At 35.2% G+C, this 15384-nt stretch overlaps 1 protein-coding gene across 1 annotated transcript in view; it reads right to left on the bottom strand.

Moving 5' to 3' along the window:
* The window catches only part of LOC150096061 (uncharacterized), a 101199-nt gene that overhangs the window by 37530 nt on the left and 48285 nt on the right, over window positions 1-15384 (bottom strand). Inside the window, exon 6 of the mRNA XM_090409604.1 lies at window positions 9463-9628. Coding sequence (XP_090265730.1) covers window positions 9463-9628 — 166 coding nt within the window. The remainder of the gene's footprint in view (window positions 1-9462; window positions 9629-15384) is intronic.

The following is a 15384-nucleotide window of genomic DNA, read 5'->3' on the forward strand; positions in this document are numbered from 1 at the left end:
GTATGGTGGTATAAAAGTCTTATAGTGACTGCGCTGCATAGTTCAGAAGGCCTGGACAGAGGGACGAATTCCCGATGAATGGAGTAGAGCTCTCATAGTACCCATATATAAAAAGGGAAATAAAACCGAATGTGAGAATTACAGAGATATTTCCCTACTGAGTGTTCCTGGTAAGATTTATTCAAGTATACTTTGAGAAATCGTTGAGAAGAATTGTGGAAAAAAATTCTTGGTGAAGAACAAACTGGACTCAGACCAAATAGAGGCTGTCAGGATCAGATCTTCACTTTATGACAAATAGTGGTGAATTAATGGGAATATAACAAAGATCTGTATTTAAGTTTTGTCGATTTGGAAAAGGCATATGACAAGGTGCCAAGAGAGAAGCTATTCAATATGCTACAGTTATATAGCTTCAATGGGGCATTATATCAAGCAATACTTATGCTTTATTTAAGTTGTAAGTCAGCAGTTAGAATTGAAGGAAGTACAGGAAGATGGTTTAATGTTAAATCTGGTGTGAGACAAGGATGTACATTATCCCCTCTGTTATTCATTATCTATATGGATCACATTATGAAGGAAAGCGGTATTAAACATGATATCAAAATTGGAGATGTTAATGTCAACTCTTTGCTTTATGCGGACGATGTTATACTTCTGAATAAATCCACTACAAGTCTGCAAGATTCCCTGACTAAACTGAATAACTATTTAATAGATATGATAAGACAATGAAAATAGGCAGAATCATTGAAAATGTCAACTGCATTATGAATGGAGAATCTGTGGAACAAGTAAAACATTTCAGCTACTTAGGTAAATTACCGTATTTGCTGGCATATATGACGCACTTTTTTTCTTTGAAAATAGGTCTGAAACATAGGGTGCGTCTTATACGCCGTTACTCAGTTTTTTATTGCTTTCATTTCTGGAAATTTTCTCCGTTTCGAGTTAACCGATTTCTTTCTTTCTTCCTCGTGTGAGAGCATTCCAGTTACGTAGAGTTCAGTGGATGCACATGCGCTGTCATCGACAATGACAGCTGTATTCTTCTTCGTTTAAACTTTCCAATTGTTGTTGTGGTTGTGGTGAACAGTGATAAATTTCTGCCATTAAATTTTCTCTAAATTTCTTGGCAAATTATTGCTGAAAACATTGGCTTTGCTACAATATTGCATACAAGCTATGTGTGACAGCATATGCTAAAGAACATAGAAACATGGCTGCAAAGAGGCATTTTGGGCCATCCCAACTGAGAAAATGAAAAGAACTTGGCAGAATCATGAAGAGGATGTGGAACTGCAAAATGGCCAGAACGTGATGCAGAACTTAATACTTGGATTTTAGACCACAGAAAAGTGGGACTTTCAGTGTCTACAAAAATGATTATTCATCAAGCGAAAGCAATAGTGACTAACAGAGGGATCGTCAACTTTACTGGATGAACATCATGGTGTTCAAGATTCATGAGAGAAAAGAGATATGTACATGGAATAAAACAAAAATATTTGTTTTAGTTTAATTTTTTGTTTTGTTTGATGTACCCTCAAACAAAACTGTAGATTTCAAGGGCACAAGAGGTCTTGAGTGTCTCTTCATTTAGCTCTGGAGATGAATTTCTTGGTTTTGATGAAAAAGATTAAAAGATGGGTACTCTTTACTAGTTAGATTAGGTATTTGTTGAAAGAAAGTAGACCTACTTACTACTTTATATTTGAAATACTGTATGTTCATTATAATATTCAGTAATAAAGTTTTTTTCCTAAAAATGTGAACAAAAAAGAGGGTGCGTCTTATACGCCGGCAAATAAGGTAAATATGGAAATAGACAATAGAATCAACAAAGCTGGTATAGTAGGAAGTCAATTGAATAAATTTATATGGAATAAGAGAGAGAGAAATTAGTCAGAACACTAAATTAGCTGTATACAAGACAGTGTTCAAAACCAGATATGAGAGTCCTGAGAAAGATTAGAGGCGTGAACAGATGGCATCAATGGCAATATCATATTAAAAATGAGAATATTAGGAAAGAACTTGACATTGTCAGCATCCAGGAATGCATTAGCAGAGCTAATCTCAGGTGCTATGGTCACTTAAACAGAATGGAAGCTTCAGAAAAGATTAGCAAACAAGTGTTCTCTGCCAGGTTGGCAGGAAAACGACCCAGAGGAAGACCAAGTTATAGGTGCAATGATACGGTAAAAGGAGCCTTAGAAGATAGAAATATACGATCTGATAATGTTGGAGTCTTGACAAGTAACAGTCTGATTTGGAGGAAAATTGTAGATAGGAAGTTAGTAATGATGTAAAATTTTCATGTAGTACTATCATATCCTGTACATCCCTTGAGGGTATACATGGCAGGAATTTGATGATGATGATATATATATACAGGTTTTCCCTTGCTTAACGCGCCGAAATTAATTGCGGCAATTCCTTGATATACGCGCCAAGAGTTTTGATTAACACGCCTTTAACCCTGCCGAGTTCACAGCTGATCTGACAGATACATGCAAAATGTTTAATATAAATATTCTTACACAATTCAGTGTATAGCTTGGAGGTCAAGTAGCTGTGTATTCATATGTTACGAGTGATATTCCGCACTGTCTTTTGCTGTCAGTTTGGTTTAACACATGTTATGTAAAGGTTTGTGATATTTGACAATAAATTGTATCTCAGAGATACCGCAACCTCCAATGTTAGTATGGTATGGTTTAGTTTTTTTTTTTTTTAATTCTTTGTTCAATAATTTCTAAGTAACTGAAAATAAATAAACCATCATGTATTACTGAAATAGAGAGCTAAAGGCTTATTTATCATACATGTCCTCTAGGAGATGTGCTTTAAATTATGGAAAATACTAAGGAAAGTGATCCGGAGCTTACTCCACCTTTACTACGAGTTGTCCATAAGGCTGATTATGCTTGCATCTGCCGAAACTCTTAGTTTCTATATATTCGGCACGAAACTCTTGCAGTTTCTATATTCAGCTATGAAATAATGTTAGATTCAATATCCACTTAATTTTTAATATTTGCAATGTTTTTTTCTTTATGTTTTATTGCATTTTAGCACATACTAGTAATAAATGCATCTCTCAGATATACTGCGACCTACGCTGCAATTTTTACCTCCACGAGCTCTGCAGGGTTACATTTACCACTCAAAAACATGCAAGCCTCGTGGCATGAGCATGATGACATCATTCCTCCTAAGAATTATTAATACAGTAATCGATCATGGACGAATTGTAATTTTTATATATATATATATATACATATATACACACACACACATATATATATATAAAGCAACTGCTTTATTGAACTCCCTCCACCCCAAATTTTCAATACATCACTGGCTATAATGAAGCATTTTATGAGAATACTATAAGTAGCTGAAAGATGTGGTCCACAATATCCTGTCCAATTATTATACAAATTGTACCAGTGGGAAGTAGCAGGTTCAGGGTGTGAATAGCACACTCTCTGCCTTTGGCAGCCAACAGCCAATTAAGTATGTGAATAGCATGGGTAGGAAGAAGAGAAACTCACATGAAAACAGTTAATTGTTTAGATAGATATTTACACAGTCTTAAGATTTGCACTATATCTAATTTACTGACTAGAAGAGAATCAGGAGATTTATTATTATGGGCTATTCCATGAAGTCCTCAGACTTATCAAGGGAGGCCCTAAAAATCATGCCAAGCACTATCCAACATTTGCTCAGTATCTATCATACTTTGCTTTCATTCGCAGTCATCATGGCAACCACAACAGATTTTGGCAACCTATTCCACTCATTCACCACTCTCCAAGCAAAAAAAAAAAAAAATCTAGTTCTAACATTCTTGCTAACTACTCTTTTGCTCGGTTTCCAAAGATGGCCCTAGTTCTCCCACCACCACCAGACCTGTTCTGAAAAATTTCCTCTGTATTAATCTTGTAAAAACCCTTCAATAATTTCTATGTCTCAATCATATCACCCCTTTTCTGTCTGTTAACCAATTTCTGCAACCCACAAATCTTTAACCTGTTCTCGTAAGGTTCATTCTATAGACTTACTACCATCTTGGTCACTCACCTCTGGATCCTCTCCACCTCTTTCTTATCATCAAGAAGCCCAGGTGACCAGATCTGCACACAGCAGTCAAGATGGCGGTCTCATCAAGGCTCGATAAAGAGAAATAATAAAAATAATAATAATGCTCCATGTTGGAGGCTTAATGGAATATATACAGCGCTCAGAAAGGATTAACACAGGTTTAATACTTCCTGTATTTCGTCCTAGTCACTAGGACATCTTCGGGGATTACAAAAACAACTAATGTGACATGAACACAAATATTATACAATACTAAGCCCAACCACGTGGGTGACACTAAAGTCCTATCTAGGTGGAGCGCCCTCTAAGGGCGGTTGTAGGTGGCCTGGAATGTAAGGTGGGACTTCTGCTGATGAGTGTTTCCCAAATCTTCAGAAGCTTAATGCAACCGTATTTATTGAGATTTGGTTGATTTCTGTATTTCTCAATAAATACGGTTGCATTAAGCTTCCGAAGATTTGAGAAACACTCATCACCAGAGGTCCCACCTTACATTCCAGGCCACCTACAACCGCCCTTAGAGGGCGCTCCACCTAGATAGGACTTTAGTGTCACCCACGTGGTTGGGCTTAGTATTGTATAATATTTGTGTTCATGTCACATTAGTTGTTTTTGTAATCCCCGAAGATGTCCTAGTGACTAGCACGAAATATAGGAAGTATTAAACCTATGTTAATCCTTTCTGAGTGCTGTATACATTCCAACATGATGTCCTCACAGCACTTAAGCCTCTACACACGAATAATAATGCTTGTCGCTGCTCATCGAAGTATTCTTCAGTAACCAAGTAATCCAAAGAGCTGCTTTTGCTATGTGCCCTCTAAACTTTAACTCCCTATCCACTAACACTCCAAAATCTCTGGCTTCGTCAATTTCCTGGAGTACAGTTCCATCATTGTGGTATACAGCTGGTAATCTTTCACCCCAAAATGCATAACCATATACTTTGCCACATTAAACTGACATCCGTTATCCTTTGCCCAGACTGCCAGTCTATCCAAATCATCCTGTAAAATTTTAACATCATCTGTATTAACTATTTGCTCTGCAATTTTGCATCATCGCCAACAGCTGAACAGTTCCTCTCAGATCCTTTCCTATATCATTAATGTACAAATTAAATAGCAGTGGCCCAATAACAGAGCTCTGTGGCACGTCACTAGTCACAGGACTTCTTGTGGACTCTACTCCTGAGTAAACTACTCTCTGATATTTCACCATGTTTATTATTAAAATTACACAATTGCAAATAGGTCAAGTTAGCATTTTAGAACTGATGATAATCGCCTAAGACCATAATATGCACAATGTCTGAACAATAAGGCTTTATTATTATGAGAAAAATAGTATGAAAAAAAAATGAAAGGGGGGGTTAAAGGATAGCTATAGTATAATTGATTATGAACAAAATGGTTCATGAATGAAGAAGCAATTAGATATGCAGCACTAAAATAAAATAAAATATCAATTTTTTTTATATCAATTCCACCCAAAGCATGCATAAAATCAATTGCATATTTATGGGAGGGCTAGATAGTTCGGATAAATACCTAGAACAAAAATGATATTAAAGCAACTGATATAACTACGAGAAAGAACATACTAGTAGCAGAGTTAAGGCAACTTATGTTCTTATATCCTCTTATGTTCTTTCTCATGGTTTTATTATCATTTTTGTTCTAGATGTTTATCAGAACTTTCCATCCCCCCCCCACAAACAATGTGTAACTGATTTACTGTGGATGGGCAAAAGATTAGGTAATCCAATTTCTCTCATCTAGTGACTAAATCTGGTAGTTTTCCAAGATGTATCAGGGCTCTAACTAATGCCACAGATGTGCTGCAGCCATAGAAGTAAAAATCATCCACTCATTCATCCTCTTTCTCTCTCCCACCCACATACCAAAAACTTTCACAAAATATCCATATCACAGTGGGATTTAAATCCACAGCCTGTGAAAAGCAGAGATGCTATCAAATCAGCCAACTAGATGATAATATGTATGGATCACATTATAAAGAAAATGTGGCACTACACTTGAAAGATAATGAAGGTATTAATCTCAGCTATTTATTTTTTACAGATTATAAGTTTATATAAGTCTTCAGAATTCCTTCAATAAATAAAATAACTGATGTAACAAATTTGGCATGAAAATTAGCAAAAAAGACAGAAAAGTTTGAAAATAGATAAACATGGAAGAAAACTATATTCTAAATGAACAAGCAAAATATGTTATTTAGGCATAATTTTAGTAAAGATAGCAAATCGAATATGGAATAGACAATAAAACAAAACAAAGCTAGCTAGCTTTGCTTTGTTTTATTGTCTATTCCATATTCACAGGAAACTAGGTGAATAAATTTATACGAAATAAGAGTGAGAGAAATTAGCTAAAACATCAAACTAGTAGTATCCAAGACAGTGTTCCAATAAATTTTAACCGATGGATTTCAGAGTTGGGTTAAATATAAAACTGATGGGAGGATACCATGGCATAAAACACTGCAGGGTAAGGATGTTAGTAGTGCATGGGATATAGTTAAAAGCCATCTAGAGGAAGCAGTATTAAATTATATACCTAGGATAAGGAGGGTTAATTGGGTTGGAGTTAGATGGATTAGTAATATCATTAAGCACGAGATGCAGAAAACGAAAATGCTGTGGAGGGTATATAAAGAGATAAAAAGAATGCCGACTAGCAAACTCATGAACAGTACAAGGCTTAATAAATTAAAGACACCAAGAAATTGTATACTTGGTTTAATCCTTCAACCAAGTGCAAACAAACAAAGTTTGCACTAATGACTTCACATCACTTGCCTCAGTGAAGTCATTAGCTTCTATATAAGAATTGTCCAAATCCTGAAAATACTTCAGGCACAAACTTTGTTTGCTTGGATAAAAGATTAAACCAAGTATATAATTTCTTGGTATCTTTAATTTATAGTATAACCAAGTGGAAAAACTTCCAACGAGTACAAGGCTCAGTCAAGAAAGATGGCAAGGAAGGCAAAATCAGATTATGAGAAGAATCTAGCTGAGCAGGCCAAAGGAAATCCCAAAGAGTTCTTTCGTTATGCGGTAAGTAAGAGGAAGAATGAGTACGGAAGATTAACCTTAATGAGTGATGATGGTCACAAGGAGACAGAAGCAAATAAAATAGTCAAGTTACTGAGTGACCACTTTGAAGGGGTATAATCATCCTAGTGAGGTTACTTCTTTTACCTATGTGACAGACACTAGATGCTGATATGGGAACAAAGGTGGATGAATTTTTAATGAATTGGAGGTTCTTAGGATATTGCAGAATCTCAATGTAAATACAGTTGTGGGATTAGATGGGATATCAGCTAGGGTTTTGCAAGAATGTGCAAAGGAGCTGGCAATGCCTTTGACTAGTCTGTTTAATTTAAGTCTCAGCTGTTGTAGAGTTCCAAGGGAGTGGAAAGATGGCAAAATAACTGCTTTGCATAAGGGAGGTTCTAAGACTACAGTAGCAAATTATAGACCAATCAGTACCTCAAGAGTGGTGGTAAAAGTATTAGAAAAACTGGTAAAAAGAGAATTCAAGAAATATGATACAGAATGAGGGTCAACATGGCTTTGTGACGGGTCAGTCATGCCTTAGTAATTTACTAACTTTTTATAATAGAGTAACAGCTGAGTTGGATAAAGGAAATGGTTACATGATGATTTTGCTGGATTTTGCAAAGGCATTTGACAGAATACCACATGCAACTCTGTTACATAAATTAGAACAAATGGAGATGGACATGACACTGGTTAAGTGGATAAGAGGGTGGCTGCTGGACAGATATCATAAAATGGTATATGAACAGGCAGAATCAAGGTGAAAACAGGAGACTAGTTGTGCATCACAAGGTTTAGTGCTAGGACCATTGCTGTTTAATTTGTAAATAAATGATATAGGAAATAACCTGAAAGGAAATATTCAGTTGTTTGCTGATGATGCAAAATTAGGTATAGTAATAGTTAATCAAGGTGATATGGAGAGATTGCAGGACGATTTAAATAGGCTGTCAGCATGGGCAAAAGTTAATGGGTGTCAGTTTAATGCCGAGAAATGTAAAGTTATGCATTTTGGGATAAATAGATTACAGGCTGTGTATCACATTGACGGCATTGTACTCCAGGAAATAGATGAAACTAGAGATTTAGGGGTAGTGGCAGACTAGAGTTAAAGTTTAGAGGACATATTGCTAAGGTTGCTAAGGTAGCCCATAAGATTACTTGGCTATTGAAGAACACGTTAACAAGTAGAGATAAGGAAGTTGTTATTCCTCTTTATAAGGCCTTGATACCCACATCTAGATTACTGTGCTCAAGTCTGGTCTCCTGGGTTTCTTGGGAATGAGGAAGTGGTGGAGAGGATTTAGAGGTGAGTGGCCTGTGGAATGTTCCCTATGAGGATAGATTGAAGGTGTGGATTGCAGAAGTAGGTTGATAGGAGAAAAAGAGGGAATATGATAGAAACATTTAAGTTGCTTAAATGGTTTTATAGGATAGATGCAGGAGAAATGTTTCAGTACTTGGCTCGAGGGACCAGAACAAGGGGTCATCCCTGTAAATTGAATAAAGGTGGGGTTAGTAGGAGTGTTAGGACTAGATTTTTTGCTTGGAGAGTTGTAAATTAATAGACTGGGTTGCCAGAATCAGTTGTGAGTGCTTTGTTTGTTAATGGATTCAAGGAGAGGTATAATAGATTGTGTGGATAGATTGGGTCTCCTGCGATGAGCCTTTGTCTCCATGGAGGTGCCTGTATAATAATAATAAATGATCACATCTAGAGACTACAGATATGAGAATTCTGAGAAAGATTAGGGGACAAACAGCCAGAATCATTAAAAAAAATGCAGATAGCAGGAAGGAACTAGATATAATTAGGATTCAAGAAATGTGTGAACAGAGCTAATTTAAGCTGGTATAGTTACTTAAACAGAATGGGAGAAGAAATGTTAACAAAGCAGGTTTTTTTATGCTTGAATGGCAGGAAAAAGGCACAGAAGAAAACTAAGATTTTAAGTGGATTGATGCAATTAGACCTTAAAAGACCAAAATGTAACATCAACAATATTGGAGTTGCTGATAAAAAACAGCTTAATTTGAAAGTTGTGAAGAAGTATGTTATAATGCAAACTTAATCATGTGGTACTATTGTAGTATACTGTACACCTCTTGAGAGTATATATCAGGAATATGATGATAACATAGATCTCAAAGAAAAGCTAGAATAAAGATTCTACTCTTGTTAGTATTTAGAAATAAATTTCAATGTTTTGAAAGTTTAGTTTTTAAAAAACAGTCATGTGATGATCACTTACAACTGATTTTTTCACAACTAAAGCTCTTGCGATAGTCTTCTGCCGTAGCTCTTTCAATGATTTCTCCTAAAAATGGATTACGAACAACCCTAGGTAATCGATACCCAGGAAGACATTGGCACTGATAGCCACCTCTTCGAAAGCCATATCCATGAATTGGCTCACACTGAAAGAATTATTTTTACATAAAAGAATATGAATTCATATAGGACCATGAATATGAATGAATAAGATTTTATTAGCATTAAAATTTTTGTCAAAAAACAGAATTACATATAGTAAGCATCAAAATAATAATAATGAAATAAAAATAAAAAATTTAGCTTCAAAAGAAAAAAAACAAAAATAAAAAATCTCACTGGTTAACTACAAAGAAATCTGAAAATTTATTTTCTAAATTTTCATGTCATCTTCCATTACTGTATTAGACATGTTACACTCGAGTAACTTTGTTTTTATAAATCTAATTCACCTTATTCTATGCTAGAATAAGGTGATTAATCCTATTTGTATAGGCTACTATATCTGTCAAATGCACATGTTTTCTAATCAATGAGCTTTTTTGTGTGTATGTGTGTGTGTGTGTGTGTGTGTGTGTGTGTGTGTGTGTGTGAGAGAGAGAGAGAGAGAAGGGGAAGCAAACTGAGTTACTGTGCCCTTTCATAAGATCAGCTAATTCACCTTCAACTGAAAAGCCTAATAAATATTCTGTTCATCACATATAGAATTCAAATCCAAATCTTGCCAACCAAAAAAAAAGTAGTCATTCTTTCAACTACATTGTCAAGGTGTTCTACCTAGATATATTAAAACAGATATTTAAATAAATACACGCATCTTTTTTCAGTCTCCAATAAATCATGGTCCATTTTTTACAAGTTTTTCCCACATATAGTACAGTTTTTGTTTTAATGTCATTTCACTTTAATCATCACTATTCTCCAACTTCCATCATCCGGTATGGTCATTTTCCTTCCTCCAATTGAGACAGGAGATCTCTATCTCAAAGCAGATAGACCATAAGATACATCTTATGTACTCTACAATTAGGATTCTTCTGCAGTTATTTTCCACAGCAATTTATTAAACATTCTATCAGTCTAATTTTATGCATCCCTTTCCAATTCCAAAATTTTGGAATTGGAAAGGGATGCATAAAATGCATCAGAAACAAATCACATACACACATATATACACACTTTTAGTGCAATATGATTACCTTGTCATTACTAGACACCTATGAATCATTTTCGTGTGTAGAGGCTTAAGTGCTTAAGTGTCTTTCATGCTGGAGGCTTAATGGATTGTATACAGCACTCAGAAAGGATTAAAACAGAATTTAATTCTTCCTATAGTTTGTCTCAATCAATGAGACATCTTCAGGGATTACAAAAAAATTGATGTAACATATAAACAAATAATAAACAATACTAAGCCCAACCAAGTGGGTGATACTAAAGTCCTATCTAGGTAGAGCGCCCTCTAAGGGCGGTTGTAGATGGCCTGGAATGTAAAGTGGGATCTCTGGTGATAAGCGTTTCCCAAATCTTAGGAAGCTTAATGCAACCATATTAACAAATATGGTTGCATTAAGCACAAAAAAAAATCTTTAAATTTTTTTTTTTTTTTTTAAATTCTTCCATATCCACTTCAACATTCATGGCATCAATACTAACTTCATGCATCATCACTTTCAGATATCCAAGCCTGATGCTCTATTTCTGTCTATGTCAAGGCTTGCAAGTAGATCAGTAGGCTCTATTGTAATGTCTTTGGTGCATTCCATAAAGTGTGTGATGTTCTTTACAAACAGAAGTTGTTTTTGCTGATGTGCCTGGCAGGTTTGCTAGATATTTGGATAGCAATGAAACTAGAGAATACATTGCATCAACAATAGGTCTCAGTGAAAAGATCTACTTATGTACTTTTTGGGACTTCATATATATTCTTGGTACTGGAGAGAGTGTCTCGACTCTAGACATTTTTTGGTATCTTTGATAAGTTCAGCATGTTTTTAGTCTTATTATAGAAATGACTTGTTGGGACATGATCCAGTTTTATATAGGTGTTTGTATATTCAGTAGAGATTGTAGTTTTTATGTATTCTATGAAATTCATCAAAACTGTTGTGTTGCTTTTGTCAGTTTTCAGTACTATAATGCTCTTATTCTGTTTAATATTTTTTAGAGACAACTGTTCAATTTTTTTTTAATGTTATTACTAGGTGATTTTGCTTGTAGAAGTACAGAGGCTGTTTGGATGCAAAGAAAATTTGCAGCTTTGTTGGAACTCTTTGAAGGCTTTTTTTCCACATGATATATAATTCTCCAAACAGATTCCAGTTTATTTCTCAAGAACATTCAAGGAATCAGCTGCAATGATCCAAGAACCCCAACAGTGCAATAAAAAACAAGGGATGATTTTTTACACTTCTGGTCTTCACCAATTCAAATGACATGCATGCATGCAGTTACCAGTAGTTTGCAGAACAAATCAGCAAATGTCATAGCAAATGTGCACTATCCATTATTATTCTTATTCAAATATTTCATTATGTACATTATCTGTTATTAACCTGTTTTTTAGTTTATTCATGTAGTTCTTCTGATGATGTGAAACAAGAATTTTCATGAACTAGTAGAGTAGTCAATAAATTATTCAATCCCACCCAATTGCAAAAATATTTCTATCATGTAAGAAAGTTTTAAAGAGAATCAAAGATGAGCAGGTTTCAGAGATTATAAAAACTCAATGGACTCAAGAAGTTAAACAGGGAGTTGTGGAAAAAAAGAAAGCATATAAAAAATTTCTAACAATAAGTCAGCATGTGCTCTAAGAAAATATAAAGAAAAATGTTTTGCTTATGAATATAGAAGATAAATATGAGGAAGGGCAAAATGTTCTGGGGATATTGAAAAAAAAAAAAAAAAAAAAAACTTAGAAATGGAGGAAAGAATACTAGAAAGGGAATCTGAAATGAAAAAAGTGACAAGAAAATTGAAGATATCCTTAAATGATATACAGAGAAATTATTTTGAAAAACTGTTAAATGAAATAAGTGACAAAACAATGGTAGAAAATATTCAAGAGGAATGAAGTCAGGAGTATCTATCAATAGAAAAATCCATCACAAACCTGATATGGGAAAAGCTAAGTGAAGTAGATGACATTCAAGAAGAAATGCTCAAGTCATAAAAACTTTACAATAGCTACAGTGCATAATGGTCAGAAGGTCAAATTCCAGATGGTTGAAATAAAGTTCCCATTTGGAAAAAGAGAAATAAAACTGAATGTTAGAATTATAAAGGAATATCCCTACTAATCTTTATGCAATCATACTTGAGAGAGAAAAACTGCTGAAGAGAAACTTGGAGAAGAACAATCTGTTTAGACCAAATAAAGGTTGTCAGGATCAGATTTTCACTTAGGGCAGACAGCTGAGAAATCATGATCCATATTTTAAGTTTCGTAGATCTGGAAAAGGCATATAACAAGATGCCAAGAAAAGATGTTTAAAACACTATACTTATATGTTGTAAATGGAACATTATACTAAGCAAGGCATCTATATTTAAGTTGTAAGTCAGCAATTAGAATTGATTAAGGTACAGGAAGATGGGTTTGATGTAAAATCAGGTGTGAGACAAGGATGCATGCTATCTCCACTGTTATTCATCATCTACATGGATCACATTAGGAAATGGTATTAGGCCTGATATTAAAATTGGAGATATTCAGTTTGATTATCATTAAATTCCTTCTCTGAACTCTATGCAGATGAAGTTACTACATCCAGTACAAGTTTTCAGGATTGTCTAACTAAATTGAATAACTGCTGTAATAAACTTGGTATGAAAATCAGTAACAGAAAGTTAAGGACTATTTGTGTAAAAACGGCATGAACATTGAAAATATTATAACAAAGATGATACTGTAGGGAGCCAACTGAATTCACAGATTCACACCCACTGTATACCACTTTTTGATATTTGTCTGTCAACCATCTCCTGATCCAAGTCAATATATTATGTTCCAATCCCATATTCTCCACTTTACATAACAGCCTATCGTGTGGTATCCTCTCAAATGCCTTAGAAAAATCCAACAGTATCATAGTGTATCCATTCCTTTTATCCAACTCGGCCGTAACGTTATTATAAAATATGAGCAAATTGTTAAAACATGACCTTCCTTTAGTAAACCCATGCTGTTCCCTGCAGAGTATAGAATGCTTGTCTACCCATTTCTATGTGAGTTCTTACCAACTTCTCTAAAAGCTGCACTACCACACCAGAGATACTAATAGGTCAGTAGTTAGACACATCAGTTTTTGCACCACCCTTGTGCAATGGAACTATCATACATTCCTTCCATTCCTGAGCTGAGACTCAAGTTATACAAATGTGTGAAAGGCCTAGCCAATTCAGCTGCACTACCACACCAGAGATACTAATAGGTCAGTAGTTAGACACATCAGTTTTTGCACCACCCTTGTGCAATGGAACTATCATACATTCCTTCCATTCCTGAGCTGAGACTCAAGTTATACAAATGTGTGAAAGGCCTAGCCAATTCAGCTGAACATTCCTTTAACAAACGGGCAGATATTCCATCTGACCCTATTGACAAATTCTTATCCAGGTTATGCAAGAGCTCTTCAACCTCATTTTCATGAACCTCTAACTCTTCATCCAACGTAGCAGTAGCACCATACTACATACACCTGGTTGATATACCTTAGCAAAATGAGCACTCATTAACTGAACAATCTCAACTTCCAACACTCGTGTACCATCTGCATTCAATAAGGTTATTCTTCCACATTCATTCTTTCTTTTGCTTGTGACATAACGATAAAATTCTTTTGGACTGCCTTTAGCTTGCATGGCCAATTTCTTTTCATACTCCGTTTTAGCTTTTCTCACAATACTCGTTACTTTTCTGGCCTGAGCTTTATATATTTCATAACTCCTCTCACTCTTATTTTCACGATATTCTTTCCACATCATCTTCTTCTTGAGGATCTCTAGCTTAATAAGGCTGCACATCCATTTCACTCCCAACCTATTTACTCTTCGAACACTAGGGATATAGGGATACATTCAGATACTGCCTCATTCAAGCACTTTTTCAAAGATTCCCATACAATACTGACATTTTTTACATTCAGTAACTGATACCATGGGACCAAAGATAGTATTATTCTAAGTTGACAATAATTTCCAGTTTTGTAATTCAGCATGTAGCCTGATTTAATCGGAGCTTCAATACAAGTAGATACCTCCCAAGAAAGAACAGCATGATCACTGTCACTGGTAAAATAGCCATATTCTTGACAGAGATCCCTTCTGATGCTATGGGCAAATCCAACACTCTTTGACCTCAAGTTCCTTCTTTCACATGCTGCTTGAGAAAGTTATCTCGCAACAGTTCAATAAATTCCTGTTCTTTCTTATCATGAGATTTCTCTTCTACCCAATCAATGTTTGGAAAATTAAAGTCACCCATAATGATCATTCACTTGGTACCCATAAGGCTAAATTGGAAATGCATTTCTTTGTCCTCTACAACTGACCTGCAAGGTCTGTAGCAACACCCCACTATATAATTCATTCTGTTTACCTCCACTTCACACCAAATAGACTCAAACTCATCGCTACATGGGACATTGTTACCATCACTGTTTTCTTGTATTTCTACGCTAACTGGACTTAAGTCATCTGATATCATTAGTAGCACTCCTCCTCTTCTCCTATCTTTTCTGTCATTCCTAAAAATAGTATATCCATTACACTCGATCCCACTTACCATATCTGATTCTGATAGCCAGGTTTCACTAATGCCAACAATCTTAGGCCACATCATATTCAATAAAGAAACAAACTCAACCCCTTTGTTTCTAATGCTCCTGGCATTTGTGTA

The sequence above is a fragment of the Typopeltis vanoorti genome, chromosome 19 (genome assembly GCF_054136105.1).
Source record: "Typopeltis vanoorti isolate ZY-2024b chromosome 19, IOZ_Tvanoo_1.0, whole genome shotgun sequence".
Classification (NCBI taxonomy): domain Eukaryota; kingdom Metazoa; phylum Arthropoda; class Arachnida; order Uropygi; family Thelyphonidae; genus Typopeltis; species Typopeltis vanoorti.